This window comes from Scyliorhinus torazame, chromosome 17, assembly GCF_047496885.1.
Source record: "Scyliorhinus torazame isolate Kashiwa2021f chromosome 17, sScyTor2.1, whole genome shotgun sequence".
NCBI classification, from domain to species: Eukaryota; Metazoa; Chordata; class Chondrichthyes; order Carcharhiniformes; family Scyliorhinidae; genus Scyliorhinus; species Scyliorhinus torazame.
Window position 1 is genome coordinate 134,455,127 of NC_092723.1, and position 22,411 is coordinate 134,477,537.

Genomic DNA, 22,411 nt, shown 5'->3' on the forward strand with positions numbered 1-22,411 from the left:
GAAAGCTTGGATTCACGCATCTCTACCCTGATTAAAAGGAAAATGTTTGTTTGCCAATATGTTTAACCATATTGTTGTATCCGTTGTTTGCATTCCTCGTTTTCTCTTGACCAACCATTCCAAACCCAGACAGGTTCCCAAGGAGCTAAATGTTAACACTTTCCTTTACATATTCTATACGTATGCCAAAGATGCCAACCTCTCCAGCTGTTGGGTATGCACTTACATTCTCATTTACTCCAAGGGAGGCATTGCCTTGAGACCCATCCCCTTTAATGCGTCCGAAATGCCGAATGGTATATCTTTCAGAACATGTCCACTCACTCATAAGGGGGTGAGCTCATGTGTAGGGAATAGATACCTGATCAACATAGCAGATAACATGGGGAAATGGCACTCAGTGGGTTATCCTTTAATCGCTTTCTCGGGGTGGTACCAGCCCACTTACAATCGGAGACATGGACCCCCATGTATAGAGCTTCCCACCGTCTTGAGACAGAGAGGATCCATATGTCTAACCAGCAAACGGTTTGGGGGCCAAGAGGTAGGACATATCAGTTGCATTCACTATTTTGATGTGAGCAAGGTACTGCAATGTATTAAATCTTATGGGCGAACTACTACTAAGGGATGGTCAAAAGATGCCTCCCTTTTGACAGGTCTTCGCAACATGACCAGAGGAAGCAAATTCTCAGAGCGCTAGTCTTATAATGGTACTTACTTTATTTATGGCCACAGGGCCTATCCCTGGCTACCACGGATCTTGCTACTTGTGGTATATTGTCCTTTATTCGCCATTCCAGTTCTCTCAAAGAACCTCGGATGAGGCGCACTATCACAGAGATGGAAAGATTCTTCTCCATTTGATCACTTTCATGGGATCGCTAAGCTGACAAGAGAGTCTATTAACATGTCATCCGTCCTGGAAAAGGTGGGCAATGACACCTCTGAAGCCCTAGGTAAAAGAAATGCCAAAATGGTTGCTATTCGTACCGTGGCCCTGCGGAACCGAATGGCTCTGGATTATGTTCTTGCTGAAAAGGGTGGAACTTGCACCTTGTTAAGGGCAGAGAGCTGCACCTATATCCCAGCCAACTCCAAAAAAATTACTAATTTGCCAGAGCACATCCAAAAGGAGATAAAGAAACTCAAACAACCGCCAGCAACATCTTGTAGAGTTGGGCATCTGGATGGCTGGGCTCAATAAAGAACCTCTAGTTCAGGGCTTGATCTTATTTTCAGTTTTCATTCTCATTGTGTATTATGTTTTTATGCTTATTAAATGTTGCTTTAAACTGCTAAAAAAAGCCCCTAAGGTTATGCCTCTCAAGACTACCCATTATCCCCTTTGCATAGTAAGCGTGCTTCCTATATTTAAATGATTGTAACACTTTATCAGTTTGCCCATTCCAGTATTAATGTCAGTTTCTAAACAAAGGGACCATCAAAGGTATTTGTGAATGTGTTCCTCTGCACTATTTCCTGCTTGCTTGCTTTTATTGATTCATTCTCTTAGAATTAAAGGGGGGGGGGGTTATAGGGAAATAATTAAAAATGAAATTTTGACAATATTGTAACTACCGTTGAAATACAAGCTTGTATTGTTCTGAGTCAAGGTCAGATTGTAAATTTGCACCAGCCTTTCAGCCTTATATAGCTAGTAAGTTAGATACCAATGTGAGTGATGGTAAGGACCACTATTCAGAAGTCACAATTGAAAACCTGTAAGCCAATAAGGAGCAAGGGAGGGGGGGGGGGGAAAGAGTGGGCGGTATCAAACCGTGAAGGTATAAAGCTACTGGCGCACGCGTTGCCCTCTCTCTGTGCCTTTGTTCTCTTTCCATTGTTTTCTTCCTTATGCCCTGCTGGGCTTGTATTTTTTATATTTTTGAAAGCATAAACTTTTGCAATAAAACTCAATTTTGCACTACCACCAGACCCTTGTCTCTTATTTGATAATAAGAGATCCTATAAAAAGGTAGAAGAGATTAAATATCAGAAGGGTTGATTGAGCAAGGTAAAAGGCAGCGGTAATGGTACAAGTAACAAAAACGGTGTCTGGAGAAAAGTGTGAATGGTGTACAAAAACAAAAAACCAACAAGAGTCATGTTCTCAAAGGGAACTCACCGTGTGTCACAGTTTGCATGCAGACCACCAAGGAGGGGATTGCAACTGGCAGCAGCTCACACAGAGTTGAGTAATGATCATACCTGAGGGGTGTAGAGAAAGCATTAAAACATTTTAAATATCTTTTTTTTAAATAATATTTTATTGAAAATTTTTGGTCAACCAACACAGTACATTGTGCATCCTTTACACAACATTGTAACAATACAGATAATAATGACCTTTTTAAATTTAAACAAAAACAACAAATAAATAAATATTAAATAACAAAAAATAAAAACTAGCCCTAATTGGCAACTGCCTTGTCTCAGGCCACATCCCCCCCCCCCCCCCCCCGCCCCCCAAGTCCTGGGCCGCTGCTGCTGCCTTCTTTGTTCTCCCCTATCTATCTTTCCGCAAGATATTCGACGAACGGTTGCCACCGCCTAGTAAACCCTTGAGCCGACCCCCTTAGGACGAACTTAATCCGCTCTAACTTTATGAACCCCGCCATATCATTTATCCAGGTCTCCACCCCGGGGGCTTGGCTTCTTTCCACATTAGCAATATTCTGCGCCGGGCTACTAGGGACGCAAAGGCCAAAACATCGGCCTCTTTCGCCTCCTGCACTCCCGGCTCTTGTGCAACCCCAAATATAGCCAACCCCCAGCTTGGTTCGACCCGGACTCCTACTACTTTCGAAAGCACCTTTGTCACCCCCATCCAAAACCCCTGTAGTGCCGGGCATGACCAAAACATATGGGTATGATTCGCTGGGCTTCTCGAGCACCTCACACACCTATCCTCCACCCCAAAAAATTTACTGAGCCGTGTTCCAGTCATATGTGCCGTGTAATACCTTGAACTGAATCAGGCTTAGCCTGGCGCACGAGGACGACGAGTTTACCCTGTTTAGGGCATCTGCCCACATCCCCTCCTCAATCTCCTCCCCTAGCTCTTCTTCCCATTTCCCTTTTAGTTCGTCCATCATAGTCTCCCCTTCGTCTCTCATTTCCCTATATATATCCGACACCTTACCGTCCCCCACCCATTTCTTTGAGATGACTCTGTCCTGCACCTCTTGTGTCGGGAGCTGCGGGAATTCCCTCACCTGTTGCCTCGCAAAAGCCCTCAATTGCATGTACCTGAATGCATTCCCTTGGGGCAACCCATATTTCTCGGTCAGCGCTCCCAGACTCGCAAACTTCCCATCCACAAATAGATCTTTCAATTGCGTTATACCTGCTCTTTGCCACATTCCATATCCCCCATCCATTCCCCCCGGGGCAAACCTATGGTTGTTTCTTATCGGGGACCCCCCCAGTGCTCCGGTCTTTCCCCTATGTCGTCTCCACTGTCCCCAAATCTTCAGTGTAGCTACCACCACCGGACTCGTGGTATAGTTCCTTGGTGAGAACGGCAATGGGGCTGTCACCATAGCCTGCAGGCTGGTCCCCCTACAGGACGCCCTCTCTAATCTCTTCTACGACGCTCCTTCCTCCTCTCCCATCCACTTACTCACCATTGAAATATTAGCGGCCCAATAATACTCACTTAGGCTCGGTAGTGCCAGCCCCCCCCTATCCCTACTACGCTGTAAGAATCCCTTCCTCACTCTCGGAGTCTTCCCAGCCCAAACAAAACCCATGATACTCTTTTCTATCCTTTTGAAAAAAGCCTTCGTGATCACCACCGGGAGACACTGAAACACAAAGAGGAATCTCGGGAGGACCACCATCTTAACCGCCTGCACCCTCCCTGCCATTGACAATGCTACCATATCCCATCTCTTGAAATCTTCCTCCATCTGTTCCACCAACCGCGTCAAATTTAGCCTGTGCAATGTGCCCCAATTCTTAGCTATCTGGATCCCCAGGTAACGAAAGTCTCTTGTTACCTTCCTCAACGGTAGGTCTTCTATTTCTCTACTCTGCTCCCCTGGATGCACCACAAACAGCTCACTCTTCCCCATGTTCAATTTATACCCTGAAAAATCCCCAAACTCCCCAAGTATCCGCATTATTTCTGGCATCCCCTCCGCTGGATCCGCCACATATAGTAGCAGATCATCCGCATATAAAGATACCCGGTGTTCTTCTCCTCCCCTAAGTATTCCCCTCCATCCCTTGGAACCTCTCAGCGCTATCGCCAGGGGCTCAATCGCCAGTGCAAACAGTAATGGGGACAGAGGACATCCCTGCCTTGTCCCTCTATGGAGCCGAAAATATGCCGATCCCCGTCCATTCGTGACCACACTCGCCACTGGGGCCCTATACAACAGCTGCACCCATCTAACATACCCCTCTCCGAACCCAAATCTCCTCAACACCTCCCACAGATAATCCCACTCCACTCTATCAAATGCTTTCTCGGCATCCATCGCCACTACTATCTCCATTTCACCCTCTGGTGGGGCCATCATCATTACCCCTAACAACCTCCGTATGTTCGTGTTCAGCTGTCTCCCCTTCACAAACCCAGTTTGGTCCTCATGAACCACCCCCGGGACACATTCCTCTATTCTCATTGCCATTACCTTGGCCAAGACCTTGGCATCTACATTGAGGAGGGAGATTGGTCTGTAGGACCCGCATTGTAGCGGATCCTTTTCCTTCTTTAAAAGAAGCGATATCGTTGCTTCTGACATAGTCGGGGGCAGTTGTCCCCTTTCCTTTGCCTCGTTAAAGGTCCTCATCAGTAGCGGGGCGAGCAAGTCCAAATATTTTCTGTAAAATTCAACTGGGAATCCGTCCGGTCCCGGGGCCTTTCCCGTCTGCATGTTCCTAATTCCTTTCACCACTTCTTCTACCGTGATCTGTGCTCCCAATCCCATCCTTTCCTGCTCTTCCACCTTGGGAATTTCCAGCCGATCCAAAAACTCCATCATTCTCTCCCTCCCATCCGGGGGTTGAGTTTCATACAATTTTTTATAAAATGTCTTAAACACTTCATTCACTCTCTCCGCTCCCCGCTCCGTCTCTCCATCTTCGTCTCTCACCCCCCCTATTTCCCTCGCTGCTCCCCTTTTCCTCAATTGGTGTGCCAGCAATCTGCTCGCCTTCTCTCCATATTCATACTGTACACCCTGCGCCTTCCTCCATTGTGCCTCTGCAGTGCCTGTGGTCAGCAAGTCAAATTCCACATGCAGCCTTTGCCTTTCCCTATACAGTCCCTCCTCCGGTGCTTCCGCATACTGTCTGTCCACCCTCAAAAGTTCTTGCAACAACCGCTCCCGTTCCTTACTCTCCTGCTTCCCTTTATGTGTCCTTATTGATATCAGCTCCCCCCTAACCACCGCCTTCAACGCCTCCCAGACCACTCCCACCTGAACCTCCCCATTGTCATTGAGTTCCAAGTACTTTTCAATGCATCCCCTCACCCTTAAGCACACCCCCTCATCCGCCATTAGTCCCATGTCCATTCTCCAGGGTGGACGCCCTCTTGTTTCCTCCCCTATCTCCAAGTCTACCCAGTGTGGGGCATGATCCGAAATGGCTATAGCCGTATATTCCGTTCCCCTCACCCTCGGGATCAATGCCCTACCCAACACAAAAAAGTCTATGCGTGAATAGACTTTATGGACATAGGAGAAAAACGAGAACTCCTTACTCCTAGGTCTACTGAATTTCCACGGGTCCACCCCTCCCATCTGCTCCATAAAATCCTTAAGCACCTTGGCTGCTGCCGGCCTCCTACCAGTCCTGGACTTCGACCTATCCAGCCTTGGTTCCAACACCGTGTTAAAGTCTCCCCCCATTATCAGCTTTCCGGTCTCTAGGTCTGGGATGCGTCCTAGCATTCGCCTCATAAAATTGGCATCGTCCCAATTCGGGGCATACACGTTTACCAACACCACCATCTCTCCCTGTAATTTGCCACTCACCATCACGTATCTGCCCCCGTTATCCGCCACTATAGTCTTTGCCTCGAACATTACCCGCTTCCCCACTAATATAGCCACCCCCCTGTTTTTCGCATCCAGCCCCGAATGGAACACCTGCCCTACCCATCCTTTGCGCAACCTAACCTGATCTATCAGTTTCAGGTGCGTTTCCTGTAACATGACCACATCTGCTTTAAGTTTCTTAAGGTGTGCGAGTACTCGTGCCCTCTTTATCGGCCCGTTAAGCCCCCTCACGTTCCACGTGATCAGCCGAGTTGGGGGGCTTCCCACCCCACCCCTTGCCGGTTAGCCATCATCTTTTTCCAGCTTCTCACCCAGTTCCCACGCAGCTGTATTTCTCCCAGACGGTGCCCCCCCGCCCATCCTTTCCTGTACCCACTCCCCCCTTTCCCCAGCAGCAGCAACCCAGTAATTCCCCCCCCCCCCGCTAGACCCCCCGCTAGCGTAATTACTCCCCCCATGTTGCTCCCAGAAGTCAGCAAACTCTGGCTGACCTCGGCTTCCCCCCGTGATCACGGCTCGCCCCGTGCGGCGCCCCCTCTTTCCTGCTTCTCTATTCCCGCCATAATTATCATAGCGCGGGAACCAAGCCCGCGCCTCTCCCTCGGCCCCGCCTCCCATGGCCAACGCCCCATCTCCTCTCCCTCCCCACCTCCCCCCATCACCACCTGTGGGAGAAAGAAAAGTTACCATACCGCAGGATTAATCATACAATTCCTCTTCGCCCCCCCACCCCCCCCCCCCCCCCCCACTCGTCCCACCACTTTGTCCAAACTTTCATTTTCGTAGTCCAATCATTCCAATTTTTCTTCTACAATAAAAGTCCACGCTTCATCCGCCGTCTCAAAGTAGTGGTGCCTCCCTTGATATGTGACCCACAGTCTTGCCGGTTGCAGCATTCCAAACTTTATCTTTTTTTTGTGAAGTACCGCTTTGGCCCGATTAAAGCTCGCCCTCCTTCTCGCCACCTCCGCACTCCAATCTTGATAGACGCGGATCACCGCGTTCTCCCATTTACTACACCGAGTTTTCTTCGCCCATCTAAGGACCATTTCTCTATCCTTAAAACGGAGAAATCTCACCACTATGGCTCTGGGAGCTTCTCCTGCTCTCGATCCTCGCACCATAACTCGGTATGCTCCCTCCACCTCCAACGGACCCGTCGGGGCCTCCACTCCCATTAACGAGTGCAGCATCGTGCTCACATATGCCCCGACGTCCGCCCCCTCCACACCTTCAGGAAGGCCAAGAATCCTCAAGTTGTTCCTCCTTGCGTTATTTTCCAGTGCCTCCAGCCTCTCCACAGATCGTTTCTGGTGTGCGTCCTGTATCTCCGACTTCACCACCAGGCCCTGTATATCGTTTTCATTCTCTGCTGCTTTCGCCTTCACGACCCGAAGCTCCTGCTCCTGGGTCTTTTGTTCCTCTTTCAGCCCTTCAATCGCCTGTAATATCGGGGCCAACAACTCTTTCTTCATTTCCCTTTTTATCTCCTCCACGCAGCGTTTCAAAAACTCTTGTTGTTCAGGGCCCCATATGAAACTGCCACCTTCCGACGCCATCTTGGTTTCTGCTTGCCTTCCTTGCCGCTGCTCCAAAGGATCCGCTGCAATCCGGCCACTTTCCTCTCCTTTTTCCATCCGTGTCCAGGGGGAACACCCTTCTGGTTTACCGCACGGTGTTTTCAGCCGTTAAAATTGCCGTTGGGGCTCCTATCAAGAGCCCAAAAGTCCGTTTCACAGGGAGCTGCCGAAACGTGCGACTCAGCTGGTCATCGCCGCACCCGGAAGTCCATTTTAAATATCTTTAATTGACATCTCTTTAGAAGAACTTTTGAACAAAATCACTCTCTTCCTAAATTATCAGAATGATCAGAACTTCTAAAATCATTCATATCCAGAAAAGGCTTCCTGATAGCTGATGAAAGGCTCATAGTACAAGGTTGGGTGAATTGGGATGGGAGTTAGGCAGTCACGATTTTTAATCATGGTCATGTTCTCATTAAAGTGGTCTAAAACCATTCAGTTGTACATCATGTACTTCAAGATTGCCCATTTGAGCAATAAATGCTATTCTAGAAGTCTCATCTAAATACTTTCCCACTGTGCTTGTAAATCTACAAGTGTTCAAGGGAACATTGCAAGTTTCCCAAATAAGAGCTTAGCACAGTATTGAAAATGAAACCAGATAGACCAGATTTCACTATTCAGAACATTTAATCCAATTTCAATTCTGTTAAACATTAGTAAGGGCGGAAATATCTCACCTTTGCCAGCCTGTTAATGCCAATCCTTGTAAGTGAAGGGATGGGAACTTTGAGATGGATTTAATCATCTGCAGCCACCGAAGGTGATTGTCGAGATGGAACTTGATGGGGGTCCAAACCTGGCTAACGCCAGTTGCCCCTTTGAAGGCACTTGCAAACCAGACGTTCTTGAATCCACTGGCCATGTACTTGGCAAGGAATGTCTCTAAAATATCAAAAGGTTCTCGTTTAAAAATAAAGAGTCTGAGTGAAGTCATCATACTAATTTTAAACTGATTATCACCCACAAGACCATCAAACAGAGAAGATGATGATAATTGAGAACCATTTTATCTTACCTACTTGCTCAATGTTAAAGTCTGGCTGATAGAACCACACCACAGGGGCAATGTGTTCAGTTATACCAGAATCTGAGGAGAGAGCAACCCAGAAGATCAATCAAGTTGCCAAATAAAATGTGTTTCAGATCTCAACAGATTGGAAAGGCGTCTAAAATTAACTAGTCCTGCAGCAATTGCATTTAAAACATGCATTTATGTAGCACCTTTCCTGGCCTTGAAATGTCCCAAAGTTCTTTAAAGCCAGTTAAGTATTTTCCAATGTGCAGTCACTGTTGGAAATGCAGCAGCCAATAGACTCACAGGGCGGGATTCTCTGTCCCGCCGCACCCTTTTTCTGGCGCCCCAGCGGGCAGCGAGAACCTCCATCCTGGCAGCCGGCCAATGGGGTTTCCCATCTTGGCACCCCCACGCCATCGGAAAATCCCCGGGCACGAGTGTGCTGCCAGCAAAGCAGAGGATTCCGCCAATGGAGAATCCCACCCACCGTGTCCCAAAAACAATATGTTGTAGCAATACTGGTGGAGGAACAAATATTGGTCAGAACACCAGGGAAAACTGCTCTTTTTCAATACTGCTATGGACTTGTATGCCAAAGCACACTGTATCAGCTGAAACATAGCACCTCTCACTGCAGCACTCAGTACTGCATGAATTGTTTGAACTACATTCTCTGCTCTAATCGCAGGTTGGAAATTGAACCTGCAAACTAAGGACTTAGGGTGCAAGAGTGTTCCCATTGAGTCACAGTTGATAAAGCAAAGGACAGATAATACTATAGGTACACAAGAAAGCTCCAGTGCCATGGCGAAACACCCAAATTAGTGTCAGTGAATGGGATTGTGTGAAAGAAGCTACGTAATATGTTCATTCGCTTTTCCATTTTGATTGGCTGCAAACCAAATGATTAACTGAGTTTCAATTTATTAATAAACTGCAACACCGACATAACCATCAAATATTTGCTTAATTCACAGCAGTAGAAGGGGAGAATCAGAAACAACTCCCAAGAAATCCAAATGCAACTCATAGGAACAGGAGTAGGCCACTCAGCCTCTCGAGCCTGTCGCTCCATTCTATGAGATCATGGCTGATAATATAGACTCCAATAATTTCCCCACCCCATATGTTAGGCTAACCGGTCTGTAATTCCCGCGGTGACTCCCCTGCTCTAGGCTTCAGCCTCAGAGACCTGTGTGCTCTGTCCACTTAGAGGCCTTATCCAGCACCCACTCTGCCACAGGCCCTGCCAGCATCTTCGACACGTACTCGCACCTTCCATTCCTTCAGGCAGTCCCACTTTCTGCAGATTCTGCCTTCTCGAACCATTTTCCTGCCCCTCCACCTTTGCTCTCAACGTCTTGCAAAGGTCTTCTAAGAGCCCATCTCCGCCTGCCACCACCTGTGATCCGACATCACCCTCTCGATCTCTTTGATCAGCAATCCCTGCACCTCCAAACATTTCTCCACCCTCTCCATCAAGCCCTTCAGGGGTGCCAGAGCCCCTAGAATGGCCTTCGAGCGATCCTCCTGCAAATCTTCTTCCTCTGCTGGCAGAACTCTTCCTTGATGAAGGCCATCAACTGCTCCACCTGGTGCTTTCCGACTTGCACAAGCCATTTCCCCTCAGCCATCCTTCCACTGGCTGCTGCGCCACAGGTCCCTTTCAACTCCTTGGCCAGGTCTTTCATCTTCTTCTGTCGGGTTAGATACCCAGCGGACATACCACTCCCGGGGGGACGGGGGACGGGGGGGGGGGGGGGGGGGGGGGGGGGGGGACCACTACTCCTCCGACCGTAAACTGCAACTTTCTGTCGAAGTTGCAGCCAATTTCAAGCAGGAGCTGCCCTGTGCGCGACCACTCACACCATGACCGCCATTGGAAGTCCCCCTCACTTGCAGTCAAACCTTACTTTCCCTTACCATTGCCCCAATTGTTTTTCTTCTTATAAATTTAGAGTATCCAATTATTTTTTTCCAATTAAGGGGCAATTTAGCGTGGCCAATCCACCTAGCCTGCACATCTTTTTGGGGTTGTGGGGGCGAAATCCACGTAAACACGGGGAGAATGTGCAAACTCCACACGGACAGTGACCCAGAGCCAGGATCGAACCTGGGACCTCGGCGCCGTGAGGCAGCAGGCCTAACCCACTGCGCCATCATGCTGCCCTTACTGCCCTAATTTGAGATATTTTATCTATGGGGTGTGACTGCCTACTAAAACACACCGACCAGGTAACTCTCCCCCTCCTTGGTGTGCTGCAGTGTCTGAAGCTTGGATTCCAGCTCATCAACTCGAAGCTGAAATTCCTCAAGTTGCAAGCACCTTCTGCAAATGTGGTCATGGCAGCTTCGCAATGGGATCCACCAGCTCCCACATCGTGCATCTATAGCACATCGCCTGCCCGGCCACCTTACTTTACTTAGCCAATTAATTTTTTTAATTTAGTACAAGTTCCCTACCAGCCAATCAGGTCACTTTTTCAGATTATTTTTGTGTCAGCAAAATCCCGGAGGTAAGTTATTTCTATTCACAGCTCCGATACTCTACCCCTCCGGGTCTGCTCTAACTCCACCTCTGCTCCACAGTGACTCATGTTGTAAGACTGCTGCAACACCTATCCCAGCTCTCCGACCTTGGTCTGCTCCTGCTCCCACTGACCCGTGGACGCCGCAAGGGAAACAAGACATCACAATACTTCACTCCCCCACTTACCTCAACTCCAGAGTCTCATTCATTGCAGATAGCACTGCTTCACTGCAGCTAACATTCAGCTGTTCTGCTCTGCATTGTACTGTGCGGTGTCCTGTAATTGGTGTCAGCTCCCAAAAACAATGGCTGGGATCAAACAGACTATATGTAGTTTGGGTTCTAGCTATATACAAATTAACACATTGGCTGTGAAAGAGTTACATTCTTAATCGGAAACATTATTGAACCTCTGGTCACAGACATCACTCAGGACTTTTGAACAGGTCTATACTTCCAGAGTATCTCCATCATGGCGCTACTGGAGGCCAGCAAGTTGCATGTGGGAATTCCTTGAGAGCAGCTTACATCCATTAGTGACGTCACCCAAACCCAGTTGGCCACTGCACCGTATCCTGGTCAACAGCCTACATCATTAAAACATTGATTGTGGCCATGACCTTATTTTTGTTCTATGGGAGCTTGGCTGCTGCATTTCCAACATTACAGCAGTGACTTCACTATTTTCAGATTTTTTTTTTGTTTCAGCGAAATCCCCGAGATGTATACTCACAACTCTGGAAAATTTTCAAAAGTACCTAACTGGCTGTAAAGTGCTTGAGGATGTCCTATGGTCATGAAGGGCACTATATGAACGCAAGCATTATTTATCAAGAATGCACCTAACCATGCCATATCCAAGCATCGAACAAAATGATGCTTTTTACCAAATTCCTTCAATACTGCAGACCTTTAACTTTGGCACCAATTTTCATGACATGCTGCTAAATAATTTTTTATTTTTAAATCACAAACCTCATTTTCATTTAACAAGCAGTTAAAAAGACTCACCCCTGATTCTCTCTTTACTAATCTTCCGCATCATGTCATCCCACATGAGAAGCTTAAGCCCAGGATACTTGTTGACCAAAAAATTCCCAATTTCCTTGATGTGGTCCAAGAAAATGTTTCCTACATCTCCTCGTTGTTCACTGATAAACTGTTTGGATTCGGGACTTTCTCCAAGACTAAAAACCTCCAGAAAATAACAAGGAAGAAAATTAAGCACTTTATAAAATCCCTCATCTATGTAATCTTTCCTAACCCCATAACCCTCAGGAGGCATCAATGCTCCTATAATTCTGGTCATTCATGCATCCCTGATTTTAACCACTTCATCATTGGTAACCATGCCTCCAATTGCCTAGGCCCTAAAAGCTCTGGAAATCCTTCCTTACATATTTCTGCCTCTTTCCCTTGCTATCTTCATTTAAGCCACTCCCTTAAAACCCACCTCTTTGACCAATTTGTTAGTCTTCCAAACTAATATCTGCCCATGTGGCTTGGTATTGTACTTTGTTTTATAAATGCTCCTGTGGAGTACCTTGGGATATTTTATTACATTAAAAGGAGCTATACAAGAAGTCAAATCAAGTACTTTACTATCCAACCTCAATGCTATTACAGCAAATGGCTCTACAGCAACACCATCCCCCCCAATTAATCATAGAACATTCTCAATAAATTTTATCGCAACGGAGTACTCCAGAGAGAAGAGAAGGTTTTACCACTTAACAGCAATAAACATACTTAATTGTGAATTTTACCTCCTCACTGAATTTGCAACGACCCTACCCTACCATTTATTAGAGAAATTTTCCAAAGAATCCAGTTGCTGTTTCTAGATATGATGCAATGTTTGTGGTAGAGGCGTATTTGCTTATCGACACCCAACTATTTGCATTTGGCAAAACTGAGAAAATGTTACTGCACTACAGGAGTGATAGCACTGGCCAGTAGATAGCTTTGATATTAAAACAAACTTTGATTTGAACACAGAATTAAGCACATTAGCAATGTTCTCCCCATGTCTGCGTGGGTTTCCTCCGGGTGCTCCCGTTTCCTTCCACAAGTCCTAAAATACATGCTTGTTAGGTGAATTGGACATTCTGTCCCCGAACAGACGCCGTTGTGTGGCGACAAGTGAATTTTCACAGTAACTTCATTGCAGTGTTAATGTAAGCTTACTTGTGACATTAATAAAGATTATAAAACAAAGAAAGGGTTTGTCAGTTAACAGATTCAACATCTTAACTTGCTTCCTGAAACCTGCCTATACATTCAATTTAAGCAACCCATATAAGATATAGGAGCAGAATTATATTTCAAATACCACATCATGAAGTTAGCAACCAGGTTTTACTTGCTTATCTTAGTGCAGAGTCCTTGGAGAGATAAACCTTATTTTAGGACCAAGCTGAATACCTTCTGCTCAGCATAAGTGTCCTGGGAAAAAAACTCCCTTTTCCAGACAAGCCTGGCCTCTCTCATTAGTTACACTAGCTGCACTCAAAGCACACAGCATTCTTTTGTCTTGTTATAAACTATGCCTTGATTTGTTTAACCAGGCTCAGTTACAACATTATACATTAGTTCTCCATCTGCAAACAGGCAAAATGGTTTTTAATATCTATTAGCAAAACACTTCCCCTGTAAAAAAAACAGATTTCCTCACTTTTAAATCACACCTCCAGCAGACTATATTCATTCTAACCTAGGTTTTAAAAATATTACTACAAAAACACAAACTATAAAGTATGACAATTTCTTGTATTCATCACACTATTGAGCATACACTGGAGCTCCTATTTTATTCCACATTCCTATCATAACCTATCCGCGTCAACTACAGTCATTCCTCCACCCTCCCTGAATATTTATTTTTTCTTAATCTTTCCTCCTGACACCCCACCTTCTCAACCACTATACTCGAGACGCTCCACCATTAAAGCCATTACTAAATGTTATTGTACGCTGTTGCTTGAGGTTTGATGTGGAAACTGCACAAATACAAAACAAAAATTAGATAATGGAAGGGGTGATAGATTAACATAATCACACTATTGTTATGTACCATGCACATAATGAACATCACTGCAAGGTACATACCTCATCGGCTCCTATGTGGATCCAGCCAGATTTACTGTGTTTATCAAGTACTTGGGAGAGCATCTCCTTCACCAACTTCAGAGAGCCAGGCAAATGGGGATTCAGGCTATTGGGAAATTTCAGTACCTCTCTGAGGTTTCGATGTTTGTTGTGTTTAAGAACAAACTGTTGAGGAAACGATCTACATTTAAACAATAATACAGCCAGCCAATGTATGGTTATGGTAAGACAAATAAACCCACATAATTTAATTGTATCCAACAGACCCTAATATTGACGTACAAGCTGGAAACTGGCAGTAGTTTAGGAGACAATGGTTAATCAAATTCAAGAATGACACACATTCTTCCAGTAATAAACTTCCCTAATTAATGAAATTGCTGGCAGAAGTACTCAAAGGAACATTACATGGTACTACATCGTACAGTCCAAAGGTGTGCAGGTGAGGTGGGTTGTCCATGCTACATTGCCCCTTATGTGTAGGTTAGGTGGGGTTACAGGGTTGGGTGGGGGAGTGGGCCTAGGTAGGGTGATTTCTAAAAAAGTCAGAGCAGATGTGATGGGCTGAATGACTTCCTTCTGTACTATACGAATTCTATAGTACACAAACATTTGAATTGGGGCTTCCCCTTCACATTTTAATCAGAAATTCTCTCAGGAAGATTGAGACTTGAATAATCTGTGGTGACTGGACATGGCCTAATTTCGGCCCAATTAAATTAGATTTTTAAATAAAGGAATTGGGCACTTTTAAACCAAACTGCAATCAAACCTCAGGCAGGATGGGAATTCGGACTTGGCCAAAATGTCAAATATACAACCCACAGACAGAACATATCTGGACCTGCCCCATCAATCACCAATCAGGAGATCATCGATCCTATTGATATGCACTGATATGTTATGGGTAGCCCAGACTAAGCGAGACTCTTGGGCCTAGAGTTTCCGCCATTATCTTATATGGCAATAAGATACATGCAAATCACACCCCGGAGATGAAGACCTGGGATGGGCCCCAGTCAAGCAGTCATCACCTGATTCATTGGGTGTTGGGACTCCCTCCTGAGGCCTCATTGGCAGTAAGTTAGAGAAGCTTCCTGAAAGGTGCAAAGGGAGGGCGGTAAAGGTGGACTCCCAAGACACATCAGGAGGGAAGGCTCAAAGTTGGAGGTGACCTTGACCATCTGTACGACTGACCAGAGAAAGAAGGAAGCTGACTGCGAGACCACCTTCGTGACAACAGACCAGAGAGACTCGAGAATCGGACTAACGGTTCAACCAAAGCCATCTTGACGGGTAGTGTAAACAAATCTGGAGTATCTCTAGTGTTTTGATTGGGTTAACTTTATTGTTCTTAAATAAAATTAATTTTTTTATACTTGTATTCTTTGTTCTCCTCGTTAATCAAGACATCAGGCTAAAACATTTGATTAAAATACTGGTTGAAGTATCTGAACGGGACAGATACAACAAATCCATGTACTGCTAAAGGTGATAGAAAAAAAATCAGAACTGTAATCAAGCTTTCAAAGGGAATTTAAAGAAAAATAAAATAAATTTAGAGTACCCAATTCATTTTTTCCAATTAAGGGGTAATTTGGCGTGGCCAATCCACCTATCTGCAAGTCTTTTTGGGTTGTTGGGTTGAGAATCAGGCAGACACAGGGAGAATGTGCAAACTCCACACAGACAGTGACCTGGGGCTGGGATCAAATTTCAAAGGGAATTCATCAGGAACACACAACCTATTCAATAACCTGGGCCCCTTTCTTGCATACATTTCTTTGATCAAAAGAGGGACAACCTCAGCACCAAGACTCACAACCAGAATGAGCTGCAATCAACACTAATGGCAATTATAATCCTCAATTCAAATTCATTTACTTCAAATTATCTGACAGTTCACAATTCTTCCAACTCCAAATTCCCATTTAACTAAAGGCACTGAATTATTTTAAGCCGATAATAACTTTGAATAGTTTGATATGAAATACAATCCTCCCATTTGCATTCTGGGTAACACTACCTAATACAGCATTGAGACAAAATGTCAGAAACTCCCAGGTGCCGCATGGAGTGAGTTCCATCAAGAGGGTAGGTGGAGAAAAAAATTAAGAAAGGGATTCTACTAATGTGCAAAGGCCATCAAATGGAATAGCAGTCTGCCAAAACATCAGTATGCCAAAGATTTTACAGAACATTGTAATGGCAGCATAAGGGAATGGCAGCACAGAGGTAATGTTACTGGACTAGTAATACATAGGCCTGGACTAATGCCCTAAAAATGCAAGTTTAAAATCACACCACGAAAATTCAGGAAATTTAAAACCAATTGGAAAATATAACTTCAATGATGTCTCACAGCGCCGGGTTCAATTCCGACCTTGGGTGATTCTGTGGGGTTTGCACGTTCTCATAGTGGCTGCGTGGGTTTCCTCTGGATGCTCCGGTTTCCTCCCATAGTTCAAAGATGTGCAAGTTAGGTGGATTGGCCACGCTAAATTGCCTCTTAATTGGAAAAAATCAATTGGGTACTCTAAATTTAAAAATAAGTAAGGTGCTCTTTCCAAGGGCCGGTGCAGACTCGATGGGCCGAATGGCCTCCTTCTGAACTGTAAATTCTATGATTCTATATCCAGGATCAATTTAGTGAATCTTCTCTGAACTGCCTCCAATTCCAACATATCTTTCCTTAGATAAGGGGACCAAAACAGTATTCAAGGTGTGCCTTGTATAATTTTAGCTAGGCTTCCCTCTTTTTATACTCCATTCCATTTGAAATAAAGGCCAACATTCCATTTGCCTTCTCTATTACCTGCTGAACTGGGATGCTAGCTTTTTATGATACATGCAAGAGAACCCCCAAATCCCCGTGCTGCAACTTTCTGCAGTCTTTCTCAATTTAATATTGTAATGTACTATACAGTATTGGTCACCATGTTGAATAAGGTTTATCAGACAAATACCTGGAGTAAGCAAAATATTGTGGATGCGGGAATCTGAAACAAGGACAAAGGATGCTGCAAAAACTCAGCAGTTAACATCAAGTCCTTTTGGCTCTTTGTCAGAATTAAACATTTTACCTCTCTAGTTCTAACAAAGAGCCAGAAGGACTAGAGATGTTAACTCTGCTTTCTCTCCTTACAGATGCTGCAGACCTGCTGAGTTTTTCCAGCATCCTCTGTTTTTGTTTCAAATACCTGTAATAGGTGGGTTGTGCTACAAGGAAAGGCTAGGCTTGTATCTGAGCTTAAAAGAGTTAAAAGGTGACTTGATCAAAACATACAAGATCCGGAGGGGTCTTGATAGGGTGGATGTGGAGAGAATGTCTCCTCTTGTGGAAGAATCTAGAATAGGAGGTCACATTTTAAAAATAAGGGGCCCCCCCATTTAAAATGGAGAAGAGGCATTTTTTTTTTCACTCAAGAGTGTTGTGTGTTTTTGGCACCCTCTCCCTGAAAAGGGGCCGAAACAGAGTCCTTGAATATTTTTAAGGCAGAGTTAGATAGATTCTTAGCAAGCAAGGGGGTTATCGGTTATCGAGGGTAGGCCAGGTGCAATTTTGAGGTTACTATCATATCAGCCATGATCTTATTAAAATGGTGTAGTGAGCTCAAGGGGTTGAATGGCCTACTCCTGCTACTTATTTGCATGTTCATGGCATCAGGTGAAACTTGCTGATTATCACCTGTTGCCCTCCCTTAATCAATACTCCTCCATATTGAACATCATTTGGAAGAAGCACAGAGGGTAACTAGGACACAGACGATACTTTGGAGCAATAGACTTCAATGTTCATCAACAAGAACAGCTCGGCAGTACCACTACTGACTGAGCTCGTCAATTCCTCAAGAACATATTTACCAGACTGGACACCAGGCATACCTAAATATGATACACACCTGGTGAAGTCACAACTTGGACAACGTGCGTGCTAAACAGCAGAAGCAAGTAAGTGATTCCACATTCAACTCTGCAATTATGCCACATCCAATCATAAAAGACAAGGAACAATTAACTGGAGAAGGAGGCTCCACAAACGTTCCCATCCTCCTTTTTTTAAAATAATATATTTATTCAAATTTTTCAATAAATTTTCAACAAACCCCCCCCCCCCCCAAGAAGAAAGAAACAAGAACACAACAATCAGAAATTATACATTGGATTTCCCCCATATACAATAACCCCCCACATAACATTTAAAAACACAAATAGGGAAACCCCCACCTTCACCCAAACGCCACCCCAAAAGAAACCCCCCCCCTCCCTGACCTTAGGCTGCTGCTGACCTCCTCCTAACGCTCCGCGAGATAGTCTAGGACCGGTTGCCACTGCCTGAGGAACCCTTGCACAGAGCCTCACAAGGCAAACTTTACCCTCTCCAGCTTGATGAACCCTGCCATGTCATTGATCCAAGCTTCCGCACTAGGGGGTTTCGCATCTTTCCAGAGTAGCAAATAGTCCACCGGGCTACCAGGGACGCAAAGGCCAGAATTCCGACCTCTTTCGCCTCCTGCACTCTCGGCTCGTCTGATACCCCAAATAATGCTAATCCCCAGCTCGGCTTGACCCGCCTTGGACATAGTCCTCGCAAAACCCATCCAGCGCCGGGCACGACCAGAACATATGGACGTAGTTTGCCGGGCTCCCCGAGCACCTCCCACATCTCTCCTCCACCCCAAAGAACCTACTCAACCTCGCCCCTGTCATATGCGCTCTGAGTAACTTTGAACTGTATTAGGTTGAGCCTGGCGCAAGAGGAGGAAGAATTAACCCTACTCGGGGCATCAGCCCACAGACCCTCATCTATCTCCTCCCCAAGCACCTCCTCCCACTTGCCCTTTAACTCCTCCACCGAGGCCTCCTCCTCTTCCTTTAGCTCCTGGTAAATCGCCAAAACCTTGCCTTCTCCAACCCATACACCCGAAATCACCCTGTCCTGAATCCCACATGCCAGAAGCAGTGGGAATTCCCTCACCTGCCGCCTCACAAACGCCCTCACTTGCATGTACCTGAAAGCGTTTCCCGGGAGTAGCCCAAACTTCTCCTCCAGCGCCCCTGTCCCATCGATGAACAGGTCCCCCATTCTTCTAAACCCTGCCCGATGCCAGCTCCAAAACCCCCCATCCATCCTTCCCGGGACGAGGCTCCCACCTCGCCCGTGTCGCCTCCACTGCCCCCAGATCTTCAGCATCGCAGCCACCACCGGACTCATTGTGTACCTCGTCGGCGAGAGTGGCAGCGTGCCGTCACCAGCGCCCTCTGGCTCGTGCCCACACAGGACGCCATCTCTCGCCTCTTCCACGCCGCCCCCTCTTCCTCCATTACCCACTTACGGATCATTGCCACATTGGCTGCCCAATAATAGCCACACAAATTCGGCAGCGCCAGCCCCCCCCCTCTCCCTGCTATGCTCCAGAAACACTCTCTTCACCCTTGGGGTCTTATTCGCCCACACAAATCCCATGATGCTCCTGCTTACCCGTTTGAAAAAGGCCTTGGGGATCAAAATGGGAAGGTACTGGAACACAAAGAGAAACCTTGGGAGGACCGTCATTTTCACCGACTGCACCCTACCCGCAAGTGAGAGTGGCAGCATATCCTATCTTTTAAAATCCTCCTCCATCTGTTCCACCAACCGCGTCAAATTGAGCTTGTGCAGGGCCCCCCAACTCCTAGCTACTTGGATCCCTAGGTACCGAAAACTCCGTTCCGCCCTCTTCAGCAGTAACTAGTCTATCCCCCTTCCCTGGTCCCCTAAATGCGCCACAAAGAGTTCACTCTTCCCTACGTTGAGTTTAGAACCCGAAAAGTCCCCAAACTCCCCAAGGATCCGCATGACCTCCACGATCCCCTCCACTGGATCCGCAACATACAACAACAGGTCATCGGCTTACAACGACACCCGGTGTTCCTCTCCCCCCCCCGGACCAATCCCCTCCATTTCCTGGACTCCCTCAGTGCCATGGCCAGCGGCTCAATTGCCAGTCCAAACAACAAGGGATATAAGGGGCACCCCTGCCTCGTCCCCCGGTACAGCCGAAAGTAATCCGACCTCCGCCGGTTCGTAGCCACACTCGCCACCGGGGCTCTATATAGTGGCTAGTGGCCTGAGCCAACTGATGAACCCCTCCCCGAACCCAAACCTCCGCAACACTTCCCAAAGATACTCCCACTCCACCCGATCAAAGGCCTTCTCCGCGTCCATAGCTGCCACTACCTCCACTTCCCCCACCATCGAGGGCATCATAATCACATTGAGGAGCCTCCGCACATTTGTATTTAGCTGCCTACCCGTCACAAATCCCATCTGGTCTTCATGAATCACCCTCGGGACACAGTCCTCAATTCTCGTAGCCAACACCTTTGCCAGCAATTTAGCATCAACATCGAGGAGCGAGATCGGTCTATACGACCCACATTGCAATGGGTCCTTATCCCGCTTCAAGATCAAAGAAATCAGCGCCCTGGACATTGTCGGGGGCAAGGTCCCCCCCCCTCCCGCGCCTTATTGAAAGTCCTCACTAGCAACGGGCACAGCAGGTCCACGTATTTCCTGTAAAATTCAACCTGAATCCATCCAGCCCCGGGGCCTTCCCCGCCTGCATGCATGCTCCCCAATCCTTTAACCAGCTCCTCCAGCCCAATCAGCGCCCCCAAACCAGCCACCTCCTCCTCCTCCACCCTCGGGAACCTCAGCTGATCCAGGAATCGTTGCATCCCCTCCTCCCCGCTGGGGGCTCAGACCTGTTCAGATCCCCATAGAAGTCTCCAAAAACCTTGTTTATTCTCCCCGCACTCCCCCTCTATCCTTAACTCCACCAATCTCCCTCGCTGCCTCCCTCTTACGACGTTGATGTGCCAGCATCCGACTTGCCTTCTCCCCATATTCATACGCCGCCCCCTGCGCTTTCCTCCACTGTGCCTCTGCTTTCGCAGTGGTCAACAGGTCGAATTCCGTCTGGAGGTTCCGTCGCTCCCCAAGTAGCCCCTCCTCGGGGGCCTCTGCATACCTCCTGTCCACCCTTAAAATCCCCCCCACCAACCTCTCCCTCCCCTCTCTCTTCTCCCTGTGTTCCCTAATGGAGATTAGCTCTCCCCTGACCACCGCCTTCAACGCCTCCCAGACTACCCCCACCTGCACCTCCCCGTTGTCGTTGGCTTTCAATACACCCCCGCACCCACACACCCTCATCCGCCAACAGTCCCACATCGAGGCGCCACAGCGGGCGCTGGTCCCTCTCCTCCCCCAACTCCAGCTCCACCCAATGCGGGGCGTGGTCCGAGATGGCTATCGCCGAATATTCCGTTCCCTCCACTTGCAGGATTAGCGCCCTACTCAAAATGAAAAAATCTATCCGGGAGTAGGCTCTATGGATGTGGGAAAAGAAGAAAAATTCCCTGGACCTAGAACGGTCCAGTACTGGGTCCAGCACCGTGTTGAAGTCCCCCCCCATTATCAAGCTTCCTACCTCCAGATCCGGAATCCGACCCAGCATGCGTTTCATAAATCCGGCATCATCCCAATTCGGGGCATATACGTTCACCAGCACCACCCGCACCCCCTGCAACCTACCACTCACCATCACATATCGATCTCCATAATCCACTACAATATTCAGTGCCTCAAACGACACCCGCTTCCCCACCAGTATTGCAACCTCTCTGTTCGTCGCATCCAGCCCTGAATGAAAGACCTGCCCTACCCATCCCTTTCTCAGCCTAACCTGATCTGCCACCTTCAGATGTGTCTCCTGGAGCATAACCACGTCTGCCTTCAGTCCCTTTAAGTGCGCGAACACCAGGGCCCTCTTGACCAGCCCGTTCAGGTCCCTCACATTCCAAGTTATCAGCCGGATCGGGGGGTTACTCGCGCCCCCCCCCCCCCCCGCCGACTAGCCATCTCCTTTTCTAGGCCAGCCACGTGCTCGCGCCTCCCGCACCCTCCAGTCCCCCAGGTGGCGGATCCCCGCCCCGACTACCACCCCTACCTCCAGCTCTCCTTTGGCCAATGCAGCAGCAACCCAGTTCCCCCTCCTTCTCCTCCTCCTCCCCCCCCCCCCCCCCCCCCGCTAGAACCTCATCTAGTCATTTTGCTCCCCCCATGACACTCCCGTAAGTCAGCTGACTCCTGCTGACCCCGGCCTCTCCCGCCATT

General features: G+C 47.3%; 1 protein-coding gene across 6 annotated transcripts in view; it reads right to left on the reverse strand.

The window, feature by feature from the left end:
• LOC140394161 (hexosaminidase D-like) overlaps nt 1-22,411 on the reverse strand; it is a 170,285-nt gene that overhangs the window by 53,272 nt on the left and 94,602 nt on the right. For all 6 annotated transcript variants that reach the window (XM_072481089.1, XM_072481090.1, XM_072481093.1 and 3 more), the window contains 5 exons: nt 14,254-14,418; nt 12,157-12,340; nt 8,616-8,687; nt 8,278-8,482; nt 2,129-2,211 (listed from right to left, as the gene is read on the reverse strand). In XM_072481089.1, the coding sequence (XP_072337190.1) occupies nt 2,129-2,211; nt 8,278-8,482; nt 8,616-8,687; nt 12,157-12,340; nt 14,254-14,418 (709 nt within the window). The remainder of the gene's footprint in view (nt 1-2,128; nt 2,212-8,277; nt 8,483-8,615; nt 8,688-12,156; nt 12,341-14,253; nt 14,419-22,411) is intronic.